A 20,863-nucleotide genomic window follows, 5' to 3' on the forward strand; every position below is an offset into this window, starting at 1 on the left:
CACACACACACACACACACACACACACACTTTTTAAAAAAAGAAAAGAAACCAGACTCTACATGGCTTCCCAAGCCTGCATTGACCCCTCACGCTACTTCTACGATATATTAAGGTTACATATTTATCTACAGATTTACTGCACTTCTGCCTCATTGCTCTTGTAATGACGTCTTTAACACAGGTTTGAGTATCCAGCAAGGAAAACCATGAGGGAAGAGGAAATAATAAGATTAGGACTTGAATGAACACTGTGAAAATCTGGGGTAAAGGGGTGTAGAAGATGAACAAGATTCTGAAGCCAAGGGCAGAGGTTGGGGCTGAAGCAAGGATGGGGGGGACAGTGAGAAGTTAACAGGTAGGATTCTGTGGGATCATGCTGGTGCCTGGGGGTAGCACGGGGAAAATGCTTGCTCCAGTGTTCTCTGACAGGCCCTATGGTGGGAAACGTTCCTCCTACTCACTAATACAACGTTACATTGACACAATGATAAAATACACTGATCCACCGATACAAAGCAGAGGCCCAAAGACAGTGGAATAAAACCTGTATTCAAAATATTTTTATACCCAGTCAATTATTATTATTATTATTATTATTATTATTTTCGAGACAGGGTTTCTCTGTATAGTTTTGGCTGTCCTGGAACTCTGTAGACCAGGCTGGCCTCGAACTCAGAAATCCACTTGTCTCTGCCTCCCAAGTGCTGGGATTAAAGGCGTGTGCCACCACGCCCAACAAAATATTTCTTTCTTACTTTTTTTTTTTTTTTTTTGTGACAGGGTTTCTCTGTGTAGCCCTAGCTGTCCTGGAACTCTGCAGAACAGGTTAGCCTTGAGCTCAGAGATCTATCTGCCCCTGCCACCCCAGTGCTGGGATTAAAGGCACCACTGCTTAGCTAATTATTTCTAACATATATTCCTGATAAATGATTAGAATACAGGATATGTAAAATATGTCTATAAATAAGAGAGATACCCCTTAGAACAAAATCTTACAAAAGTAACTGAAAAATTAGTAAAACTATTAACACAAAACTAGGGATATTCCAGGGGCTGGAGAGATGGCTCAGAGGTTAAGACCTCTTCCAGAGGTCCTGGGTTCAATTCCCAGCAACCACATGGTGACTCACAACCATCTGTAATGAGATCTGGTGCCCTCTTCTGGCCTGCAGGAATACATTCAGGCAGAACACTGTATACATAACTCTTTAAAATAAATAAATAAGCTGGTCAGTGGTGGTGCACACCTTTAATCCCAGCACTTGGAAGGCAGAGACAGGTGGATTTCTGAGTTGGAGGCCAGCCTGGTCTACAGNGTGAGGTCCAGGACAGCCAGGGCTACACAGAGAAACCCTGTCTTGAAAAACCAGAAAAAAGAAATCTTTAAAAAACAAAACAACAACAACAACAACAACAACAACAAAAAACTGGGTATGTTCCATAAATATGTGAAAAGATACTCATCTTAATTAGCAATGCAAACATGTATCTAAAACAACCAGATTCCTTTTTTTGGATTACTAGAATTACATATACACACACAAAATAGGAAGTTGGACAATACCAAGGGTTAATGAGGGTGGGGTGACAGGTACCCTTATGCATTGTTGGTGGGCATTTATAAACCAATATGGTCATATTCTGATTCTCAGTAATCTTAGTTTTGGCTGTGTGTCCTGGGAAATCTATGTAGACATGTGAATGGAAGGGTGGTTATAGTGTCATGCTTCTAATAGCAAATAATGATTTCCCACACGCCCCTCAAACCTAGAATGGCTATGTAACATCTGTGCATGGGTGTCTGTGTTCCCAGACTGGAATGCCAGATTGCAATGAAATGGACTCAGTTATATGTGTGCAACAGAACAGACTATTATTCCATTTGTAACACATAGAAAAATTATGAAAGCAAAAGTATACTTTGTATAAGGTTACACAGATGTGTAGTTAAACAATGTAAGACCTAAGATGGGCTGGTGTGTGTGTGTGTAGGGGGGTGGTGGATTGAGGGTCAAGAAGCCCTGGAACTGGCTGATCCTGGGTGTCTGGGTATACAGGTCTTCATGTAATAGTAACTCATTAACGATTACATATATGTAGTGTGGTCTATTATATATGCATATGAAGTAATAAAAATGGTCAATGCAAAAAATAAAAGTGGGGAAATGTCTTGAATATCATTGCCTGGACTATTGTAAACAAAAAATAGGAGGCAGGTTCTAAGAAAGGTTATTTATCACTTAAGATAAGTGTCTCCATCATTCAAGGGTTCAATGAAGATCATGTACTCTCAAAACTGTTAGACTCAAAAGAGGGTTCTGGTGAGGACAAACCCAACTGCAGGAGAATACAAGAAAAACACTGTTTAAAGTAACTCTTCTCTGAAGTGGAAAAGTACTTTTAAAACGTGTGGTATTTTACCTGTCATTTGGCTTACTTGTGTCAGGTTAATCTATGATTAAGTATTGTGAATTGACATTTATTTTGTTTACATTTATAAAAATATGTGGATAACCCAGTTATCAAAAAACAATCTTCCCAATCGTTGAGATTATGCGGTTCTGTATAGCACATGCCTTTAATGTATGTGTCAGAATGGAAAAGGTGGGTTTTTCTTTCTTTTTTTCTTTTTTACCTGCAATGAATTTTTGCCATTTCTGATCTATATTGTACTTCACACAGTGATTTCCTGAAGGAAATATAATGATCTGTTCATCGAAGAAGAAGACATTGTTGGTCACATGAGGCCGAAGACCAAAAACATGAAGCGCCTGAGCTACCACGGTGGACATGGTACCTGTCAAAAAGTATTGCAAAAGATGAAAAGACAAGCAGGTGGGAATGAAGACGCGCAGCGCATTCCCCTTCCCCGCCCCGCCCCGCCCCGCCCCTGGCCCCGCCCCGCCCCGCTCTCGGCTCGGCCTTGGGCCCGCCCCTCCCTGACCCTGCCTCTCCCCTCCATCGCCCCGCCCCTAGACTCTTCTTCCTTTTCACCCCACCCCCGCGGCTCTTTCCGAGCCTTGCCTTCCTCTCCTGCACTCCCACCACCCTCAGGTCCTTAGGAGGGCCCCAAAGAATCTATTTACCTCTTGCTTCACGGCTCTGGGTTACTAGACTACGCAGGGATCGGTAGGTGCTCTTCCTAAAGATCCGAAGCAATCCGGGTACGCCCAAACGCCAGGGCAGTTCCTATAGCAACGAGAAAACCGGAAGTTCGGCTCTGCACCCGGAAGCGGAAGTCCCTGTTGAAAAGCCAGAGGCTTGTAGAGAATTTGTTGGCGGTGGTGCTGCTTGTGGGCACGTGGAGTGGCAGCCGAACCTCGCGGGGCGGAAGGCCGCGAGATGGACACCCCTCCGCTCTCAGAGTCGGACTCGGAGTCGGATGCGTGCCTGGCCTCAGATCAAGAGGTAGACCGCGGTGGAACTAGCGGGGCAGGGGCTGGGACGGGGACTCTTTGGTACCGAGACGCTCCGGTCTGTAGTTGCAGGATGCGTTTTCCCGCGGACTCCTGAAGCCAGGCCTCAATGTCGTGCTAGAGAAGCCGAAGAAGGCAGTGAATGACGTGGTGAGCTCGCGCGAGGGCCGGGGTCCTTGGGATGCGCACAAGCGCTGTCCTTCTTGGGAGACCGATTCTGGTGGGAAAGGTGCACCGTGCGCTATGGTCGTCACCCTCTGCGGATATTTGAGCATAGGACTTTGGGTTTGAGGGAGACAAACTCGCGGTTCTCATGAGCGCCGTGTCTGACTTAACCTAGAGTGGCCTGAAGCAGTGCTTGGCTGAATTCAGACGGGATCTGGAGTGGGTGGAAAGGCTTGACGTGACCCTGGGACCAGTGCCAGAAGTCAGTGAAACTCAGTCAACACCTCAGAACCAGGACCAGAAGAAAGGTGTTAATCCAGAAGACGACTTCCAGAGGGAAATGAGTTTGTATGTTTCTTATGGGTCCTGCGATGGAGTTACAGGAAGGGGGTCTTAGTGTGTCTGCAACCTCAGAGGCACTGGGGGGGTTAGCACGAGCCTGAGAGTGGAGCTAGTGGGTTCCTCTGGTCGAAAGAATAGATTCTTGGTTAATATTTAACCAGCACCCTGCTTGAGGGATGTTTCCGAATAATTCATTTGAAGTTTGTGTGGGTGCCTCCAATCATTAGAACAGACTTTGCCTAGGGAATGTTTTGAGTGATCTTTCTGTAATGACTGGGAGACAGTTCATAGTATTTAATAAGCTCGTTGTTAGTATTTCATAAGCTCGCTGTTTTAAACTGACTTGCTCTTCGAAGTATTTTTACTTCATAAACATAAAGTGAGATTTCAGTTATATGTGCAATCCGTGGAGTTTTAGTTGGCGGTTTTTGTTTTATCTTGCCAGTGCTGGTGGGATGTGATAGCTCTGAGGTTAGGTCACGTCTGAGAGGCAGTAAGAAGTGAATGCCTTTCCTTTCCCCTCATTTCACCCTGCCCTGGAACGTCAGCTACCGACAGGCCCAGGCAGCAGTACTTGCAGTGTTACCCCGACTCCATCAGCTCCAAGTCCCTACGAAGAGGCCCACCGATTATTTTGCAGAAATGGCCAAGTCTGACCAGCAGATGCAAAAGGTAGGTTTTTCTTCTGGAGAGCCAGGGTTTCATCTGTCCAGCTGGGTCATTCCTGTAGTCTTAAAAAAAAAAAAAAAAAAGATGTGTAGCGTTTGTAGCCAGTATTTCCACAGTCTCTGCTTCAGAGCCATGCCAGTCACCTAGGTAAATCAGAGAGATCTGGAGAGTGCGGGCCCTACAATAAGAAGGCTTGTGCATTTCTTCCGTCAGGGTGAGTGGAGTGTACAGACACAACAGTCTTGGAGTTCTGGCCCAACAGTGCCAAGGAGAATACTGTTGCTTCTAGATGGGGTTTTCTTCTCTGACCCTTTAGCTTTTTAGAAAAGGAAGACTTGATGAATAACTCAGATATGCTGTGATTTAGATTGGGGGGTTGATTTTCATTTAACTGTGGGAGAAAAAAACTTGACGTCACATCCAGGATGTATTTAAAATTGTTCCTTTGGTCTCAGTCTTTGGCTTAGAGAATTACAGGTGGTACCCCAAGAGGCCAACCCTGAGACAAGCACAGATCCATCTATATCTGACAGTCACACTGATAACTACTTAACGCTTTCAGTACAGTATGTGCGTGTGATGGGAGAGGTGAGGTACCAGTGTGCTGGAACTCTATTACAGATGTGGGCCATTAGGATGCTGCAGTTTGGCCTTAATCTGTGGAGAAACACATCTGTATGATAAGCAGGCAGCTTTGTGACAGAACAAGCATGCTTGGAGAGGCAGGGCCGCGTTTACGCTCTGGCAGCCCATGGACACTTTTGGTTCCAGGCTAAGCTTTGGGACTGTATTGTATTAATGTGGAAATCTAGGAAAGTAAATGAGTTCCACAGCGTTCAGAGCTAGTCAAACAGGGGTGCTCTGATCTAGTGTGCTCCAAATAGTGCCTAACAACTCTCTGTGTTTTAGATTCGACAGAAGCTGCAGACTAAACAGGCCGCCATGGAGAAATCTGAAAAGGCCAAGCAACTTCGAGCGCTTAGGAAATATGGAAAGAAGGTGAGAAAGAACACCTGTGTGGACTAGGGCACGGCCGGGCGTGCCAGGGCAGACTGGTAGGGTTTGGTTCTGGCCCTGTGCGTGTTTGATCCTGGTAAAGAGTGTCTGCTGGTGTCCCTGAGCACAGGTTCACTCGCCACCGTGGGACACCCGGGTGTATCCAACATAGTATGGTAGCAGTGGCTGGGCTGGTAGTCTCTGGAGTGATGGTTTGGGATGCAGGACTGACGTGTCTGTCTCACAGGTGCAAACTGAGGTCCTGCAGAAGAGGCAGCGGGAGAAAGCACATATGATGAATGCCATCAAGAAATACCAGAAAGGTCAGTGTGGCTGTCTGCTAAAGGTGTAGGGAGCCTGGGCATCAGTACCTTAGGACCGAGGGAGCTCTCCAGTGCTGCCAGTTAACTTTGGTTTAAATCCACTGGGCTTATGTTTGGAAAATGGTGCGGGGAGCAAGATGTGCTTCTTTTCTTTTTTCTTTTTTCTTTTTTCTTTTTTCTTTTTCTTTTTCTTTTCTTTTCTTTTCTTTTTTTTTNTTTCTTTTTTTTTTTTTTTTTCGAGACAGGGTTTCTCTGTATAACCCTGGCTGTCCTGGAACTCACTCTGAGCTCAGGCTGGCCTTGAGCTCAGAAATCCGCCTGCCTCTGCCTCCCAAGTGTTGGGATTAAAGGTGTGCTCCACCATCGCCCGGCACAAGATGTGCTTCTTAAGATGCAGTTAGGGAATAGTAGCAGCCACGTCCTGAGTGCTCCTAGACATACAGTGGTGCTGATGGGAACGCTCCTCCCTGCACAGGCTTCTCTGATAAGCTGGATTTCCTGGAGGGTGACCAGAAGCCTGTGGAACGCAGTGCAAAAGCAGGAGGTAAAGGCCAGCAGACGAGTAAAGGGTAAGTAAGGGTCTCGGTTCGCCTTTGCCTTACGATGCGCCAGTCTTGTGGTGGCCAACAGTCAGTCCAGTGAGGGAACGCCCCAGGGCAGGCCTCTAGTATCAGGCACTATGGCTCAGGGGTCAGAGACTTTGATACTATGGGGTAGGTTCCTGGCTATAGCAGTGTTTGAAGGTGGAACTTGGTACTTGGATCATTTGAGGTGAGTGTCAAATTGACTCTTCTACTCCATGACCCCCAGAGTGATGGTGAGGAGTCAGCCAGAGAAGTCAGAGGTAGTTCCAGCCACCACGAGGAGGGAGGCCTCGAGTACCTCCCTTGTGATTGCTTCATTCACTGTGAGGCAGCGCTCTGTGTCTCAGTGCTGTGGAGACTGAAGCGGAGCTGGCAGCTCACCGCTCCTCTTTTCAGATCACTCTCTGCGTAGGTGGACACAGACCTGAGGGAAGCACACTTAAAGCCCTGGCACAGTCTGGGGATGGCATCCTGGTGAGCCATCCCACCTGAGCCTAGTGTGAAGGACATGAACCTCTGGGCAGGAAAGTGGGAGAGAAGCCTTTAGAGAAGGAAGACCTTGGATGAGCAGAGACACAGAGACGTGAGGCTAGGACTTAGAGAACCTTCATCCTTTTGGCATTAGGGGGACAACAGTGGTGCGACTCAGTTATGGGCAGGTCATGTTCCCATTTTGAGAAGGTACCAGAGCTGTGTGTGTAAAGAAAAGGTAGGTAGGGAAGTGGAGGTCTAGTCTCCACTTCCACAGCAGCCCCAGTGAGCAAGGGTGGTGCATCACAAGTGCCATGCACTGGAATATCGGGTGAGGGAGATTGCGATGCAACAAGCAGGGCGAGGCCTGTGCTGGGCCAATGGTAGGAGGCACCAATTGCAAGTTGGCATTTCTAAGGAACTGGAACCAGTCCAAGAGGGGAGGTGGCATGGTTTGGCTAGACAGGATTGGAGAAGTTCTTGAAACTTGTTACATTTGAATGCTGACTGTGGTTTTGTCCATGAGAGGAATAGAGACACTTAGGGCTGAACTAGCTGATTTCGTTACAGTGGATGCCAGTGGAAGCAGGGAGCTGGTGGTGCTTAGAGATCCTTTCTGCCTTTTCTGTGTTCGTTTTCCTTCTCGAGTTATGTCATGAACAGATGAGTTTGCCTGGGTGGTTTGTAGAGTAAAAATAGAAGCCAAGGAGAGCTACGGACTACAGAGACGAACCCGTGGCTGTCACCCAGCTATAAAGCTCATGGGGTTTACAGTGCACTATCTGTGGGGCCACCTTTTCCAGGCCTAATGCCAAGCGAAGATACAAAAATCAGAAGTTTGGTTTTGGTGGAAAGAAGAAAGGCTCTAAATGGAACACTAGAGAGAGCTACGACGATGTCTCCAGCTTCCGAGCCAAGGTGGCTCACGGCAAGGGCTCCAGGAGGCCTGGGAAGAAAGGGGCAAATGTAAGTGAGGGGTCCAAGTTGGGGCCCGATTAGTCTCTTCTCAACCCCCTTTCTACTCCCCTTGACTCCTAACCCTGGCACAGAAGGCCAAGTGCTGTGTGTGATAACATGTGGTTTTTGTTTCGTTTGTGCAGAAGAGACCTGGAAAACGAACAAGACAGAAACTGAAGAGCAAAGCCCGCTGAGTAGCATCGTCTTCTTTATAGAAGACTCAGCGTTTGTCCTGCTTTTTGTAGAAAATTATTTTAATAAATTAAACTTATGGAAGAAAGATACTCTTGGGTCAAAACCAGATACTTTTTAAAAGATGGAGAAGTTTGCACATTAAAGAATATTGCTAGCCGGGCGTGGTGGCACACGCCTTTAATCCCAGCACTTGGGAAGCAGAGGCAGGCGATCTCTCTTGAGTTCAAGGCCAGCTTGGTGTACAGAGGGAGTTTAGACAGCCAGGGCTACACAGAGAAACCCTGTCTGGAAAAAAACCCAAAATCTAAACCAAAAGAATATTGCTGTTTGTTGGTAATGCCTCTCTTTTGGTAGCTGCAGGCTGAACCTACGGCTCACTTTTTCCTCGTCTTTCAGATGGCCTTTTTACATGAATCCCTCGGAAGGACTGTCTGTGGCAGGTTCCTGTGAGAGCCCAGGTCTGGCAGAAACCGTTACTTGGTCTGTTTTAGCCATCTAGATTGGTCCCTTCCTTCCTGTGCCTGGTACTTTCCTTTCTTATTTTATGCCTTTTGCTGTGTTCCATTTTTAAGATCTTTTAAGGAAAGGAAACAGGAAAATTCTCCACCTCCCATTCTGAAAGTGACTTTAATTTGACAGGTATGAATTGTGGCTTAAGATGCGAGGGCCCCAGGCAGGGTCCTGCTGCCTCCCGTGGCCATGAGGACCTTGGGGCTTTTCATTCCCATCCTTCCCTCCTAAGCGCTTCCCTATGGAGCTCTGCTTTCTGGGCTGGTATTTATTCTTTGATTAGGCTGTTTAGAAAGATTCAGACTTTAAAAATACTTTGTTTTTCAAGACAGGATTTCTTGGTATAGCCTTGGCTGTCTTGGTCACTTTGTAGACCAGGTATCCTCAAACACAAGACATTGCTTGCCCCTGCCTCCAGAGTATTGGGATTAAAGGTGTGTGCCACTGTATGTTACAGGTTCAGGCTTTTATCTGCCTAGAAACCCCTCCCTGCCATTTTATCATCTCGGGAACTAATGCTTTCCCACAGTTACAGTGTTCTAGTGTTTCCTAGATGGGAATGGTATGTTTTGAGAATATTTTCTTCTGTCTCCTTCATCCTGTTTGAACTGTTTTCTTCCTTGGACATTTGGCTCCAGATTACATTTTGTTTTGAGACATTCTCAAACTGTAGCCCAAGCTGGCCTCAAGCCCCTCCTCCTCCCTCTACCTCCCAAGTGCTGGGATTGTAGGCTTGCTGGTACCCCATTCCGATGCAGCACTTGAGTACTAATGGCTATAGTGAATATGTGTACAGTGTTGATGGTGTTCAGTCAAGGTAATGGGTGTTTGCATCTCGTTCTCACTGCCTGTGTCCAGAGCTTCCTGCTTCTAAAAGGGCAGATGGCTGTGGATTAGGCACCCCGCCTCTGTGCTGTGGACACTGGGTTTTATAGCCCTCTCTGCCCTGTCTCCCTTTCACACGTTAAACACTGCCCACGTCACAATTAAGGTATAACCCTATATTCTATATCAAGCAGTCCCTCGTTTGGGATTTATTCTGCTGGGGTTTTGTAGCAATATACCTGTGATGGTTTGCATATGCTTGGCCCAGGGAGTGGCACTATTAGGTGTGGCCTTGTTGGAAGAAGTGTGTCACTGGGGTGGGCAATGAGACCCTCCTCCTAACCAGATGGGAGCCAGTCTTCTGGCAGCCTTCAGATGAAGATGTACTCTCAGTACCCTGCATGCCTAGACTCCCATGCTCCCGCCTTGATAAAGGACTGAATCTCTGAACCTCTCAGCCAGCCGCAACGATACGTGCTTATAAGCGGTTGATCATGGTGTCTGTTCACAGCAGTGCAAGCCCTAAAATACGGTGTTGCTCTATCAAAATACCTGAGTTGAAGTACTTCATAAAGAAGGGTTATTTACAGTCGGGCGCTGTGGCGCACGCCTTTAATCCCAGCACTCGGGAGGCAGAGGCAGGCGGATTTCTGAGTTCAAGGCCAGCCTGGTCTACAGAGTGAGTTCCAGGACAGCCAGGGCTACACAGAGAAACCCTGTCTCGAAAAACCAAAAGAGAAAAAAAAAAGGAAAAAAAGAAAAAAAGGTTTATTTACCTCAGCTTTGGTCAGTTTAGGTCCAGGATGATAGTTACTTCTGGCCCTGTGGCGGCATGATGATGGGAGGTCTTACAGGAGGCAGAGGTGAGGCCAGCCTTGTTTAACTTGCTTTTGTAGGAACAAAATTTATGACACAGTTACCAACTCCACCAATGTCAATGCTCCTGGGATCTGCCCCTAAAACTCATCTCTTATTTATTTGTTTATTTATTTATTTATTTTCTGAGACAGGGTTTCTTGGAACTCATTTTGTAGACCAGGCTGGCCTCAAACTCAGAAATCTGCCTGCCTCTGCCTCCTGAGTGCTGGGATTAAAGGTGTGTGCCACCACGCCCGGCTCAGGACTCATCACTTAAAGGACCCCTCATCCCATCACTTAAAGGGTTGTGTACCTTCAGCGTGTGAGCCCTGGGGATGGGGGGCAGTGGTGCAGATGGGGTCTGGATACAGGGGCAGCATTCCTTAATGTCTGCTGAGCCTTGCTGGTCGGGTTGGAGATTTTGAGGTGCTTATGAGAGGCTGCAGGTGTGGTGTGTGGCCCCTTCTGGGACCTGCTGCTAATGGAGTAGAAGCCAGCTTGTTTCTGCTCTCCTCTTTGCTTCTGAAATCATGCTTTGTTTTTAAGAAAACTAAAAATAAGAAGCACATGTATTACTAAGAAGATTTTCATGTTTTCTTATGACATACTGGTGCACACATGAGACAGTTGTGGTTTTATATGCTAGTGAATTTCTAGAAGCAAATAGTTTTTGATGATCCCATTTCAGCTGAGTTCTGGTTGCACTGTTGTGTTTTCAGAAGCCCTGATATTAGCAGTTGCCAGCACTCTGGCGTAGTAGTGTAACCTCATTAGCCCAGTGGGAGCCGCAGAAGTAGAAGCTTTTGAGTTCTGTGTGGAACACACTGAGATTAGGAAAACAGTTTGCCATGGAGAATTATGAATGCCACCCCCTTTTATACAAGGCTTAGAAGTGTCTTTTCGCCCGTTTTCCTTGAGCAAAGGCATACGAGCAGAGTCCATTTTACTAATTGTTTCTTTTGTAGGACTTCTATCATGTCTTATCATTCCATCCCTGAAAATAAATTGACCACTATGCACAAGTAGTATTCGTATTGCTTGAGGTAAAATGCTGTCTTGTATTGAAAGTGCGGTGGTTCTCAAGGCAGGCCATTTGTATTCTGCAGTGTGCATGGATTTCACTTTCAATGAAATTTCTGTCCCTTATGTGTTGCTGGGAATGGTTCTGTTAGGTAGTGGTGACCTCTCAACAACTTTTCAGAGTCTATGCATGGCTGTCATTGTGCCTGTCACTCATTTTTAAAAAACTCATGGATAGCACAGTGTGGTTCTGTTGCCTTCTCGTCCCAGGCATAAACCCACATGTAATTTAAGTCCTTACGAGAAGTGACTGGCAAAGACAAAGGTGTGCCCAGAAATGAAATGCTAGGACAAGCAAGCAGTGGTGTTACTGTGGAAATAGCTGACATCGGGGTGTCATACACTCATAGACACTCAGTAAAGGAAAACTTAGTCGCATGAACAAAGGGATGTTCCCAAAGAAGTGACATTAGCAACAGACTTGAATGAAACCCTCAGAGACTTCATGACGTGGAAAGCACAAATGGTTAAGAGAGAATCTAGACGTGGGCTATAGAAAGGCAACTTGCCATGGCAGAGAAAAGAAATGGGCCAGTTATATGGCTCTGTGGTTAAAGGTGCTTGCTGCCAAACCGGATGCCGTGCGTTCAATCCCAGGGATCCACACAGTGGAAGGGCAGAACTTACTCTTCCACGTTGACCTCCGACCTCCACATGTGTGAGCACACACGTGCACAATACAAAGTGTAATGTTGAAAAAAAGATGCTTCATGGTAGAGCACCTACTTATTGCATGCTAGGTGTTGGGTTCAGTCCAAACCCAAAAGAAAAGCTTACTCAATGTCACAGTGATATGGTAAGACATGTGGACATTGGAATCATAGTGTGCTGTTTACAGCCTACTAAGTGCACATTAATTTTACAAATTTTCTTCTGCATTGAACAGTAACCATTAATGACATCTATACTTTGGATGATTTTGGGAAAGATGAAAACAGAAATATGTTGACTCCTTGAAAAGGAACAGTCCTGTGGGAACACAAGGATCACTTTAACCTTAGTCAGTAGGCTGGAGAGAGCTCAGCAGTTAATAGCCCTGGCTGCTCTTCCAGAGGATTCCCAGCACCCACATGGCTTAGAGCTTTATCTCCAGGGACATGATGCTTGCTTTTGGCCTCCGCAGGTACCAGGCATGCACGTGGTTGGTGCACATGCATACATGCAGTCAGAATACACATAATTTATTTTTTATATCATAAAGATTCACTTCTGCATCTCAACTCTACTTAGGCGATTGGAATGCATTCCAAATTGATGCCTGACTGAATGCCCAGTAGGATCTTCCGCTGATACTAAGTGGAAGTCATTGGGCCTGAAATGTGTATGTGTGAACTGACAACCAAATCAAATGATACCCTGCCACCCAGTGCCACTGTCTGAACTGCTGTTGACAGTGTTCACAGTCTGTTGCTCTGGGAGGTGGGGACTTTGCTGAGACCAGGAGGGTGAAGGCTTCTTTTGGCCAACAAAAATGAAGACAGAAAACAAGGTGAGTGAATACTTGGATTTTGGATCTGGACATTTCCAAGCCTTCCAAAGGAAGATGAGCCTCTCCCTTCCCAACCTGGGAGTGGTGCAAATTTGTGACCCCGTGCTGGATGTCATTGTGTATATCAGTCCACTGTTGTTCACATAGAGGCTTCCGTGGTATAAAATAGAACTGATCCTTAATCAGACCTTATGTGTACCTGAGTCTAGGTCCTGTATATTCTCAGAACCGTTAAGCTCCAAGGATGAGCTCTGCATATATTAGAGTGTTACTTTTCTCACTGCTGCAATAAAAAACCAAAACTAAAACATTAAAAGTCCCCGACTAAGCAGCAATTTAAGTGTTTTTATTTTTGACTTACAGTTCAAGGATACAGTATATCATGGCAGGGAATTCATCCCGACAGGAGCTGGAGGCAAACTCACGTGGGAGAGCCAGGAGCAGGTGATAGATGCTGGAGTGCCGCTGGGTTTCCTTGTGGGATCAGGGCAGTCCACAACTTGCGTGCATCTTCCCATTACAACAAACTAATCAAGATGCTACTCACAGATGTCTCCAGACGCTAACCCAGACAGTCTTCCAGGCATGCAGAGGCTAGCCTGACCTAGATAACCCAGTCTCCCAGGCATGCAGAGGCTAGCCTGACCTAGATAACCCAGACAGTCACCCAGGCACACACAGAGGCTAACCTGACCTAGATAACCCAGACAGTCTCCCAGGCATGCAGAGGCTAGCCTGACCTAGATAACCCAGACAGTCTCCCAGGCATGCAGAGGCTAGCCTNCAGACAGTCTCCCAGGCATGCAGAGGCTAGCCTGACCTAGATAACCCAGACAGTCTCCCAGGCATGCAGAGGCTAGCCTGACCTAGATAACCCAGTCTCCCAGGCACGCAGAGGCTAGCCAGACAGTCTGCCCTGATGAGAATGGACTAAACCTCTGAACTGTAAGCCAGCCCCAACGAAACACTTTCCTTTTTAAGAGTTGGCATGGTTATGGTGTCTTCACAGCAATAAAACCCTAACTAAGACAATAACTTTCCATACAAATTTGTTTGATGACATTGAAAAGATCAATGGCCTTTTGGTACTCTGAAAATCTAATGTCTCTATTCTAAAAGGTCATCATGACTTCTAGGTCCTTCAGAACTGCAGAAGTGCTCAGCAGTTTATGGACTAAGGGATTTCTGAGCACCAGGCCCACCCTGACGGACTTCTCTTCCAGCTGTGTACTTTGAAAGCCACGGCTGTTGATACACTCCCCCATTGATACACTCCCCCAGGCAGTGTACACTAGAAAGCAGGCCCCAGGAGGTGAGGAGCCGCTGCCTTGCAGACTCCTCCGTCCAAGGACAACATCCAGTACACACTGGGTATTTGGCATAGGTTTGTCGAAATTGCTGAAGGAGTCACAGAAAGCTGACATGAATTTTACAGAAACGATACTGTTGCAATAAACGTAATCAATATAGTTTAAGCAAATATAAATAAGGAGACATGCGGAGATGCCCCCTCTGTGTGGCTTCCCATGTTTCCATATTGGAGTTGGGGGTCCTCTTCCTGAATGAGGTGAGGGTTTCCCACTTATGTCGATGACCAAACTGGCTGGGATGCATCTCATGGGTCCACAGTACCTGTATCTAATGTTCTGGAGAGTATAATGTCTTGGGTTGTCACCAGGGTCACCTGATGACATTGTTCCCAAGTTTATAATGAGAAGGCACAGAGTGCTTCAGACCTCTTGCAACTTGGACAAACACAGTCTATTATCTGCAGGTTCCAAAGGAGTCTGAAGCAAGCTGGGCTGGCTGGGCCAGCCACACTGGTCCTTCCTGTCGAGTGCGGTGAGCTTGCCACAGCTGTCTAGGAAGGTGAAGGACGCAACATGTCCATGTGTATTCTTTCCACCCAGGGCTTTACTCTTGAAGAGAGAGGAGAAAGCGGTGTTAAATTCCTTGTGCTAATATTTTTCCAAGTTGCCTGATTGCTTAACCTGGATGATTTCCACCTACTTGCCCCATATACAACCGTCCTTCCTTCACAGCCCTTCTTGTTAGTTACAGAGCTTCCATTATTGACCAAACTCCACTCAGGTGATCCTGAACTCTTTCAAGTAGGCCAGGACCTGGAAGCCTAGAACAGCATTGTTCAGTACAGTGATTGCTGGGTATGTGGGACTACTTGAGTTTAAATGGCGAAGATTGAACACAACTTAAAAATAAGTAGTGTCTGGGACTGGGGAAAGGGCTCAGCAGGCAAAGTGCTTGTTTTGTAAGCATGAAGCCACGAGTTTGATCACAAGAACCCACATTTTAAGAGCTAGGCACTTTAAAAATACACACGTGTGACTGCAGTGCTGGGGAGAACAGGACTGGGTATGTCCCTTGGGCTTGCTAGCTAGCCAGTCTAGCCTACTTGGTGAGCTCCAGGTCAGTGAGAGACCCTATTCCTCCTCAAAGGGTGGACACAATCTGAGGAATGACACTCAAAGGATAAGCCTGAGGTCTTTAAAAAAGACACAATCCATATATACCCCTATACATAAATCTGTATACAAATGTACACGCACACACAGTCCTGTTCATCATACCAGCCATGTTCCAAGTGTTCACTAGTTCCAAGTGGCCACAGCACAGATCTAGAGCGTTGTCTCCAACATTCACTCATTACAGTGGTCACAGAACGGATCTAGAATGTTGTCTCCATTCACTAGTCACAATGGCCACAGCACAGATCTAGAACATTGTCTCCAACATTCACTTATTACAGTGGTCACAGAACGGATCTAGAATGTTGTCTCCATTCACTAGTCACAATGGCCACAGAACAGATCTAGAACATTGCCACCATCAGAGAAAGTTCTCTTGGATCAGAGCTTTTATTTGTTATTTGAGCACAAAACACATTAGCCGTGCTATCTCTATCTGTGTGCTTGGCTGGCTGACTCTTGTTAATGCCATTACATAAACCTCTACATCATCCAGACACACTGACATCACACTTGGCTGGCCCAGAGAAGTACCTAGTCATTGTGGGCATGCCTGACTTTTCACTGTGTTCCTGAGGCAAACAGGAAAATGGTCTTCGTTTTTTTTAAAGAAGCCACGTTGTTAGTTTGTGGGAACCTAGCAAGAAGGTTTGTACCCTGAAATCTGAGTGGTTTTTTTTTTTTTTTTTTCAGCTTGAGTCCTCTTGACTTCTAAAACCAGAATTGTACCCAGACAGCTTCAGTGCTGTGCTGGGTGGAAGCTCAGAGAGAAAGAGTTGTCAGGGCTGGAGGGATGGCTCAATGGTTAAGAGCATGTACTGTTTTTGTAGAAGAACTGGTTCAGTTCCCAGTGCCCACATGGCAGCTTATGGCTGTCTGAAACTCTGATTCCAGTTTATCAGATATACTCCTCTGACCTCTGAGCACCAGGTACACGTGTGGTGCACGTATATTGCAGGCAAAACATATGCATAAAATAAACCTTTTAAAAACCACAAAATTTGAAAAAGAAAAAGAGCGGTCAGAGGCTCTGAAGCTTCTCGCTCCACCCCAGGCTCTAACATTCGATTTCCCAGGTGCCCAGCCCAGGGGCACCATGTGACTGCTTACCTGGACCCTTCAGTCCACCCCTGTGAACTGAGAAATACTGGTGTCCTCAGGGGGCTGACTTCTCTAGAAATCTCTGGGTTCCTTCTTGGTTAGGATCAGCTGCCAGGACCCAGGCAGCACGGAAGTCAACTAGAAAATGTAAGGAGCAAGTCATTTGTATCAGGAACAAACTGTCTTATCCAGGTATTACCCTAAGAATGCTTCATGTGTCATTTCTGGTACCCTGTGGTGCATTTGTCTGTCTGTATCAATACAACATCACAGTTACTATATAGTACTGAGATTACAGTTTGGGGGATTAGTGTCATATCTGGAATAATTTCTCTTGTGAGGATTTTGGCTATTTTTCATATCTTGTATTTCTGAATAAATTATAACGAATTATTCAGCTTTGTCTAAGATCTGTTGGGGTTGTTGGGGCCATCTGCCTGGGAATTGTGGCACACGCCTGTAGTCCTGGTACTTGGGAGGTGGAGGTGAATAGATCAGGAGTTCAGGATCATCCTAGATTACATAGTGAGCTCAAGAGGACCCTGGGATTTTTATGTGAGACCCTGTAGGTAGGACAGAGCACAGTGCCTGCCTTCTAGATTTTACCACCTGTCCATCTTTGCGATAGAGGTAGCTGATAGGCCCTCCCTCAGAATCTTGATGAAAGTATAATAGGAACCCCTCCCCTTGTGGCAGGAGCTGGTTCCCAGGGCAGGTGGTCTCTGGCCTGATTCTGAAGACTAGGATGAGGAAAAACGGACAAACAGACTCTGGGAGGAACGAGACCAAAACAGAACAACAAAACAGGCCCCATCTCTGTGACAGGAGCATGAACAGGATTCGTCCTTCTGTGTTTCCTTTCCCCTTTCTTCCTCTGCTCCATCCCTACCTCCGCTCCTGGTATTTGAACTCTGGTTCTAACCCAAGGTTGCTGGAAATGCAGATGCCCGAGGGAGGCAGCTGAGCAGGCAGGAGGAACAAAGGGCAGTTGGGTCTCAAACTTCCTAATGCCGTGACCCATGCAGTGGTGTCCCCACCGTAAAATTACCTTGTTGCCACTTCATAACTGTAATTCTGCCGCTGGTATGAATTGTCATGTAAATATGATGGCTGATATGTGACCCTGTGGGGAATCATGACCCACAGGTTGAAAACCTCTGCATTAGGGCCACAGAAGTTACAAACCAGAGTATGGTCGCATGACTAACCAGAGAGGCACTCCGCACTGGCTCCATGGTTCTGCAGTCCTTGTTTGTAAGGTCAAGTTTCCAGGTGCCCACAGCCCTGGAACTTCTGAATGCTGGGGGCAGTAGGGGAACCTTTCGATGAGATTGATGGCTCACCTGGTGTGGCTGAGGGCGGGTGGGAGGGCTGAAGGTGGGGACTAGAGAGAAGGGGACTATTCAACAGGGCTATTGGGGGGAGTAGGGACAAGGATGGAGGAGTAGCAGGAGAGGGGAGGAAGATGCACAGTGCGCTTTTCTGAATGTCCGGAGGTGCTGGGCACAGAGATCCTTAAGGTGGGGTAGTAGGAAGGGGCTACCAGGGGAGGGAAAGAGGTAGGGCAGAAGACGGAGAGGCGTGGGTCTTGCTGGAGAGCAGGCTGAAGGCTGGAAGACTGAGTGGTCAGGAGAGGAAGGCGGGCTTTATGATGGTGAGAGACTGGATAACCAGTCTCAGGTGAGGAACGTGGCTGCAGCTGAGCCGAGAACATACGAGGAAGCTTTCTGGTCATCTTTTCATTAGACTGCAGCTTCTCACTTCACTGCAGTCTGTGTCTGAGCACCTGCCAGGCCTGCTCCCGTGTCAGTGTCGTACATCACTTGTTGCATCAACCATTATGACTTAGGACCCCACCCTTTTGGTTCAGTGGGTAGATTCTGCCAGCCAGGGAGTTGGCCCCATTGCCTAGGTCTGAGTGTTCTTATGCAATAACAAAGAAATGGATCTGTAGCCTTCGTCCCTTCCTGTTCCCCAAATAAGATACATTTGTTTTGCCCCTCAGTAGGTCAAAGGGCTAGGACAGCGCCAAGAGTTTGGGGTGGGTGGCAGTCCTCCTGATGGTGGAATTGGGAAGATGGGAAAAGCTTAAATTGTGAACTTCATACAACCTCGCATCACCTGGGCAGAGAGTCTCAGTGAGGGGCTGTCTATTTTGAGCTGGCCCGTGGGGATTTGTCTTACCTGGTGTGGGAAGACCCATGCCACTATGGGTGGCACCATCCTCTAAGCAGGGGGTCCTGGAGCTCCTGAGTGTGAAGAAAGAGAGCTGAGTACAGATAGGCACCACTCAGCCATCCCTCCAGCTCTGTTGTCTAACTCTTACATAGATTCATAATAAATCCAAGGAGCAAGCTGGAAGGATGGCTGCTGCCTCCTGAGCGTGTGGTGACTAACGTCTGCACATTCTCACTATTTGAGATGCCTGGTCCACGACGATGATCACGGGGTTTCCCACACTGTTCTGTCTCACACAGTACCTCTTCTCTCCACACCTGATTTCTCTCATCATCATATGGTTCCCAAGATCATCCTGTCTCTTCTGAACTCACCTCTACAGTATTCTGATTTTTCCTTCCTTGGCCTGGCCCCATCCCTTTTCCATCCCAGCTTCATAAAGCTTCAGTTGTGTGCTTATGCTGTCCAATCATATGACAAGCAGTCTTGGCTCTGTGTCCTCCCTGGCTATTCATTGCTTTTCCTGGATTAAACTACAACCTGGATGTCCCTGAAAGGACACATTGCCACCCCTGCATTTATTAGTACTTCCAGTAGGGCTTGAGAGTGGGACTTCAGGAAGCAGGAGGGGGTGTGGGTTGTAGTGTGGTTCTTTTATCTGACAACCTCTTGGTTTTCTGCCACCCACTACTGTTTGCCTTGTCCTGTTTTGTCCTGGTCTCCTGGATCTCCTTCCTATAAAAACTGTAACACTTTTCTTAATTTTGTTCTTGATGCTTCTTTAATGTCTATGTAGCTCTGAGACCCTGGCCTCTGCTTTCCATCTGTTTTTTTTTTTTTTTAAAAAAATAAAAAAAAAAGATTTATTTATTTTATGAGTATGAGTGTTTTGGCCACGTGCATGTATGTGCACCAAGTGTGCCTGGTGTCCTTGCAGGCCAGAAGAGGACAACAGATCCCTTGGAACTGGAGTTACAGATGGTTTTGAGGCACTATGTGGGTGCTGAGACTCTAACCTAGGTCCTCTGCAAGAGCAGTAAGTGCTCTTGACGCCGAGCCACTCTCCAGCCTGACTTGAGACCTCCTTTTGAAGCCCTGCCGAAATGTAGCTTCCATACTGCTCAGGTCTGGATCTCTGCTGTGTTCACATTCCAGCTAGGCTCCATTGGTAACCTTGTTTCATTATAGGATTTCTGAATATAACTGGTTTTATTCCTCCATAATTTCTCCCAAAACATTTACTGCTCCCCAGGAGTGACTGAGGGTATGGGACAGGCTCTGTGTATCTACCAAAATGGAGCTTGGCACCTCACATTGATGAAAAGATTTTATATTCTCTTTGGCTCATCTAAATAGGTTGGCATATTTTTCTCTTCTCTTCTCTTCTCTTCTCTTCTCTTCTCTTCTCTTCTCTTCTCTTCTCTTCTCTTCTCTTCTCTTCTCTTCTCTTCCCTTCCCTTCCCTTCCCTTCCCTTCCCTTCCCTTCCCTTCCCTTCCCTTCCCTTTCCATTTCTATTTTTTTTTTTTTGAGACACAATCTCATCTGTTCCAGGCTGACCCTGAAATTGCTATGTAGTAGAGAATAATCTTGAATTTCTGATCTTCTTACCTCTGCTCCTCAAGGTCTGGGGTTATAGGCATGCATCATCATGCCTAGGTTGGTATTTGTTGTCGTAGTCGGAGTTTCTATTCCTGCACAAACATCGTGATCAAGAAGCAAGTTGGGGAAGAAAGGGTTTATTCAGCTTACACTTCCACATTGCTGGTCATCACCAAAGGAAGTCAGGACTGGAACTCACACATTGTAGAAACTTGGAGGTAGGGGTGGATGCAGAAACTATGAAGGACTGCTGCTTATTGGCTTGCTTCCCCTGGCTTGTTCAGCTTGCTTTCATATAGAACCCAAGACTACCAGCCCAGGGCTGGCACCACCCACAATGGGCCTTCCCACCCCTGATCACTAATTGAGAAAATGCCTTAGAGATGGATCCCATGGAGGCATTTCCTCAAGGGAGGCTCCTTTCTCCATGATAACTCCAGTTTGTGTCAAGTTGACACACAAAACCGGACACTACAGTGTTCTAGTGTTATGAAGAGACACTATGACCAAGGCAACTTCAAAGGCAACTTATAGAAGCAAACTTAATTGGGCCCTGCTTTCAGCTTCAGAGGGTTAGTCTGAAACTTCAAAGCCTTCCCCTAGTGACATACCTCCC

The 20,863-nt window shown here is 46.6% G+C and overlaps 2 protein-coding genes across 2 annotated transcripts in view; one reads left to right on the forward strand and one right to left on the reverse strand.

Moving 5' to 3' along the window:
• The window catches only part of Cfap57 (cilia and flagella associated protein 57), a 67,286-nt gene extending 63,698 nt beyond the window's left edge, over positions 1-3,588 (reverse strand). The window contains exons 1-2 of the mRNA XM_021200043.2: positions 3,089-3,588; positions 2,638-2,799 (exon numbers count right to left, since the gene is read on the reverse strand). Coding sequence (XP_021055702.1) covers positions 2,638-2,794 — 157 coding nt within the window. The 5' untranslated portion in view covers positions 2,795-2,799; positions 3,089-3,588. The remainder of the gene's footprint in view (positions 1-2,637; positions 2,800-3,088) is intronic.
• Ebna1bp2 (EBNA1 binding protein 2) lies at positions 3,126-9,939 on the forward strand. Its single transcript, XM_021200044.2, has 9 exons — positions 3,126-3,410; positions 3,485-3,568; positions 3,759-3,931; positions 4,474-4,597; positions 5,504-5,593; positions 5,838-5,913; positions 6,389-6,482; positions 7,772-7,934; positions 8,069-9,939. The coding sequence occupies exons 1-9, from the start codon at positions 3,345-3,347 to the stop codon at positions 8,117-8,119; spliced, it is 921 nt and encodes a 306-aa protein (XP_021055703.1). The 5' UTR covers positions 3,126-3,344; the 3' UTR covers positions 8,120-9,939.
• Positions 9,940-20,863: the final 10,924 nt, after the last annotated feature.

The sequence above is a fragment of the Mus pahari genome, chromosome 6 (genome assembly GCF_900095145.1).
Source record: "Mus pahari chromosome 6, PAHARI_EIJ_v1.1, whole genome shotgun sequence".
NCBI lineage: Eukaryota > Metazoa > Chordata > Mammalia > Rodentia > Muridae > Mus > Mus pahari.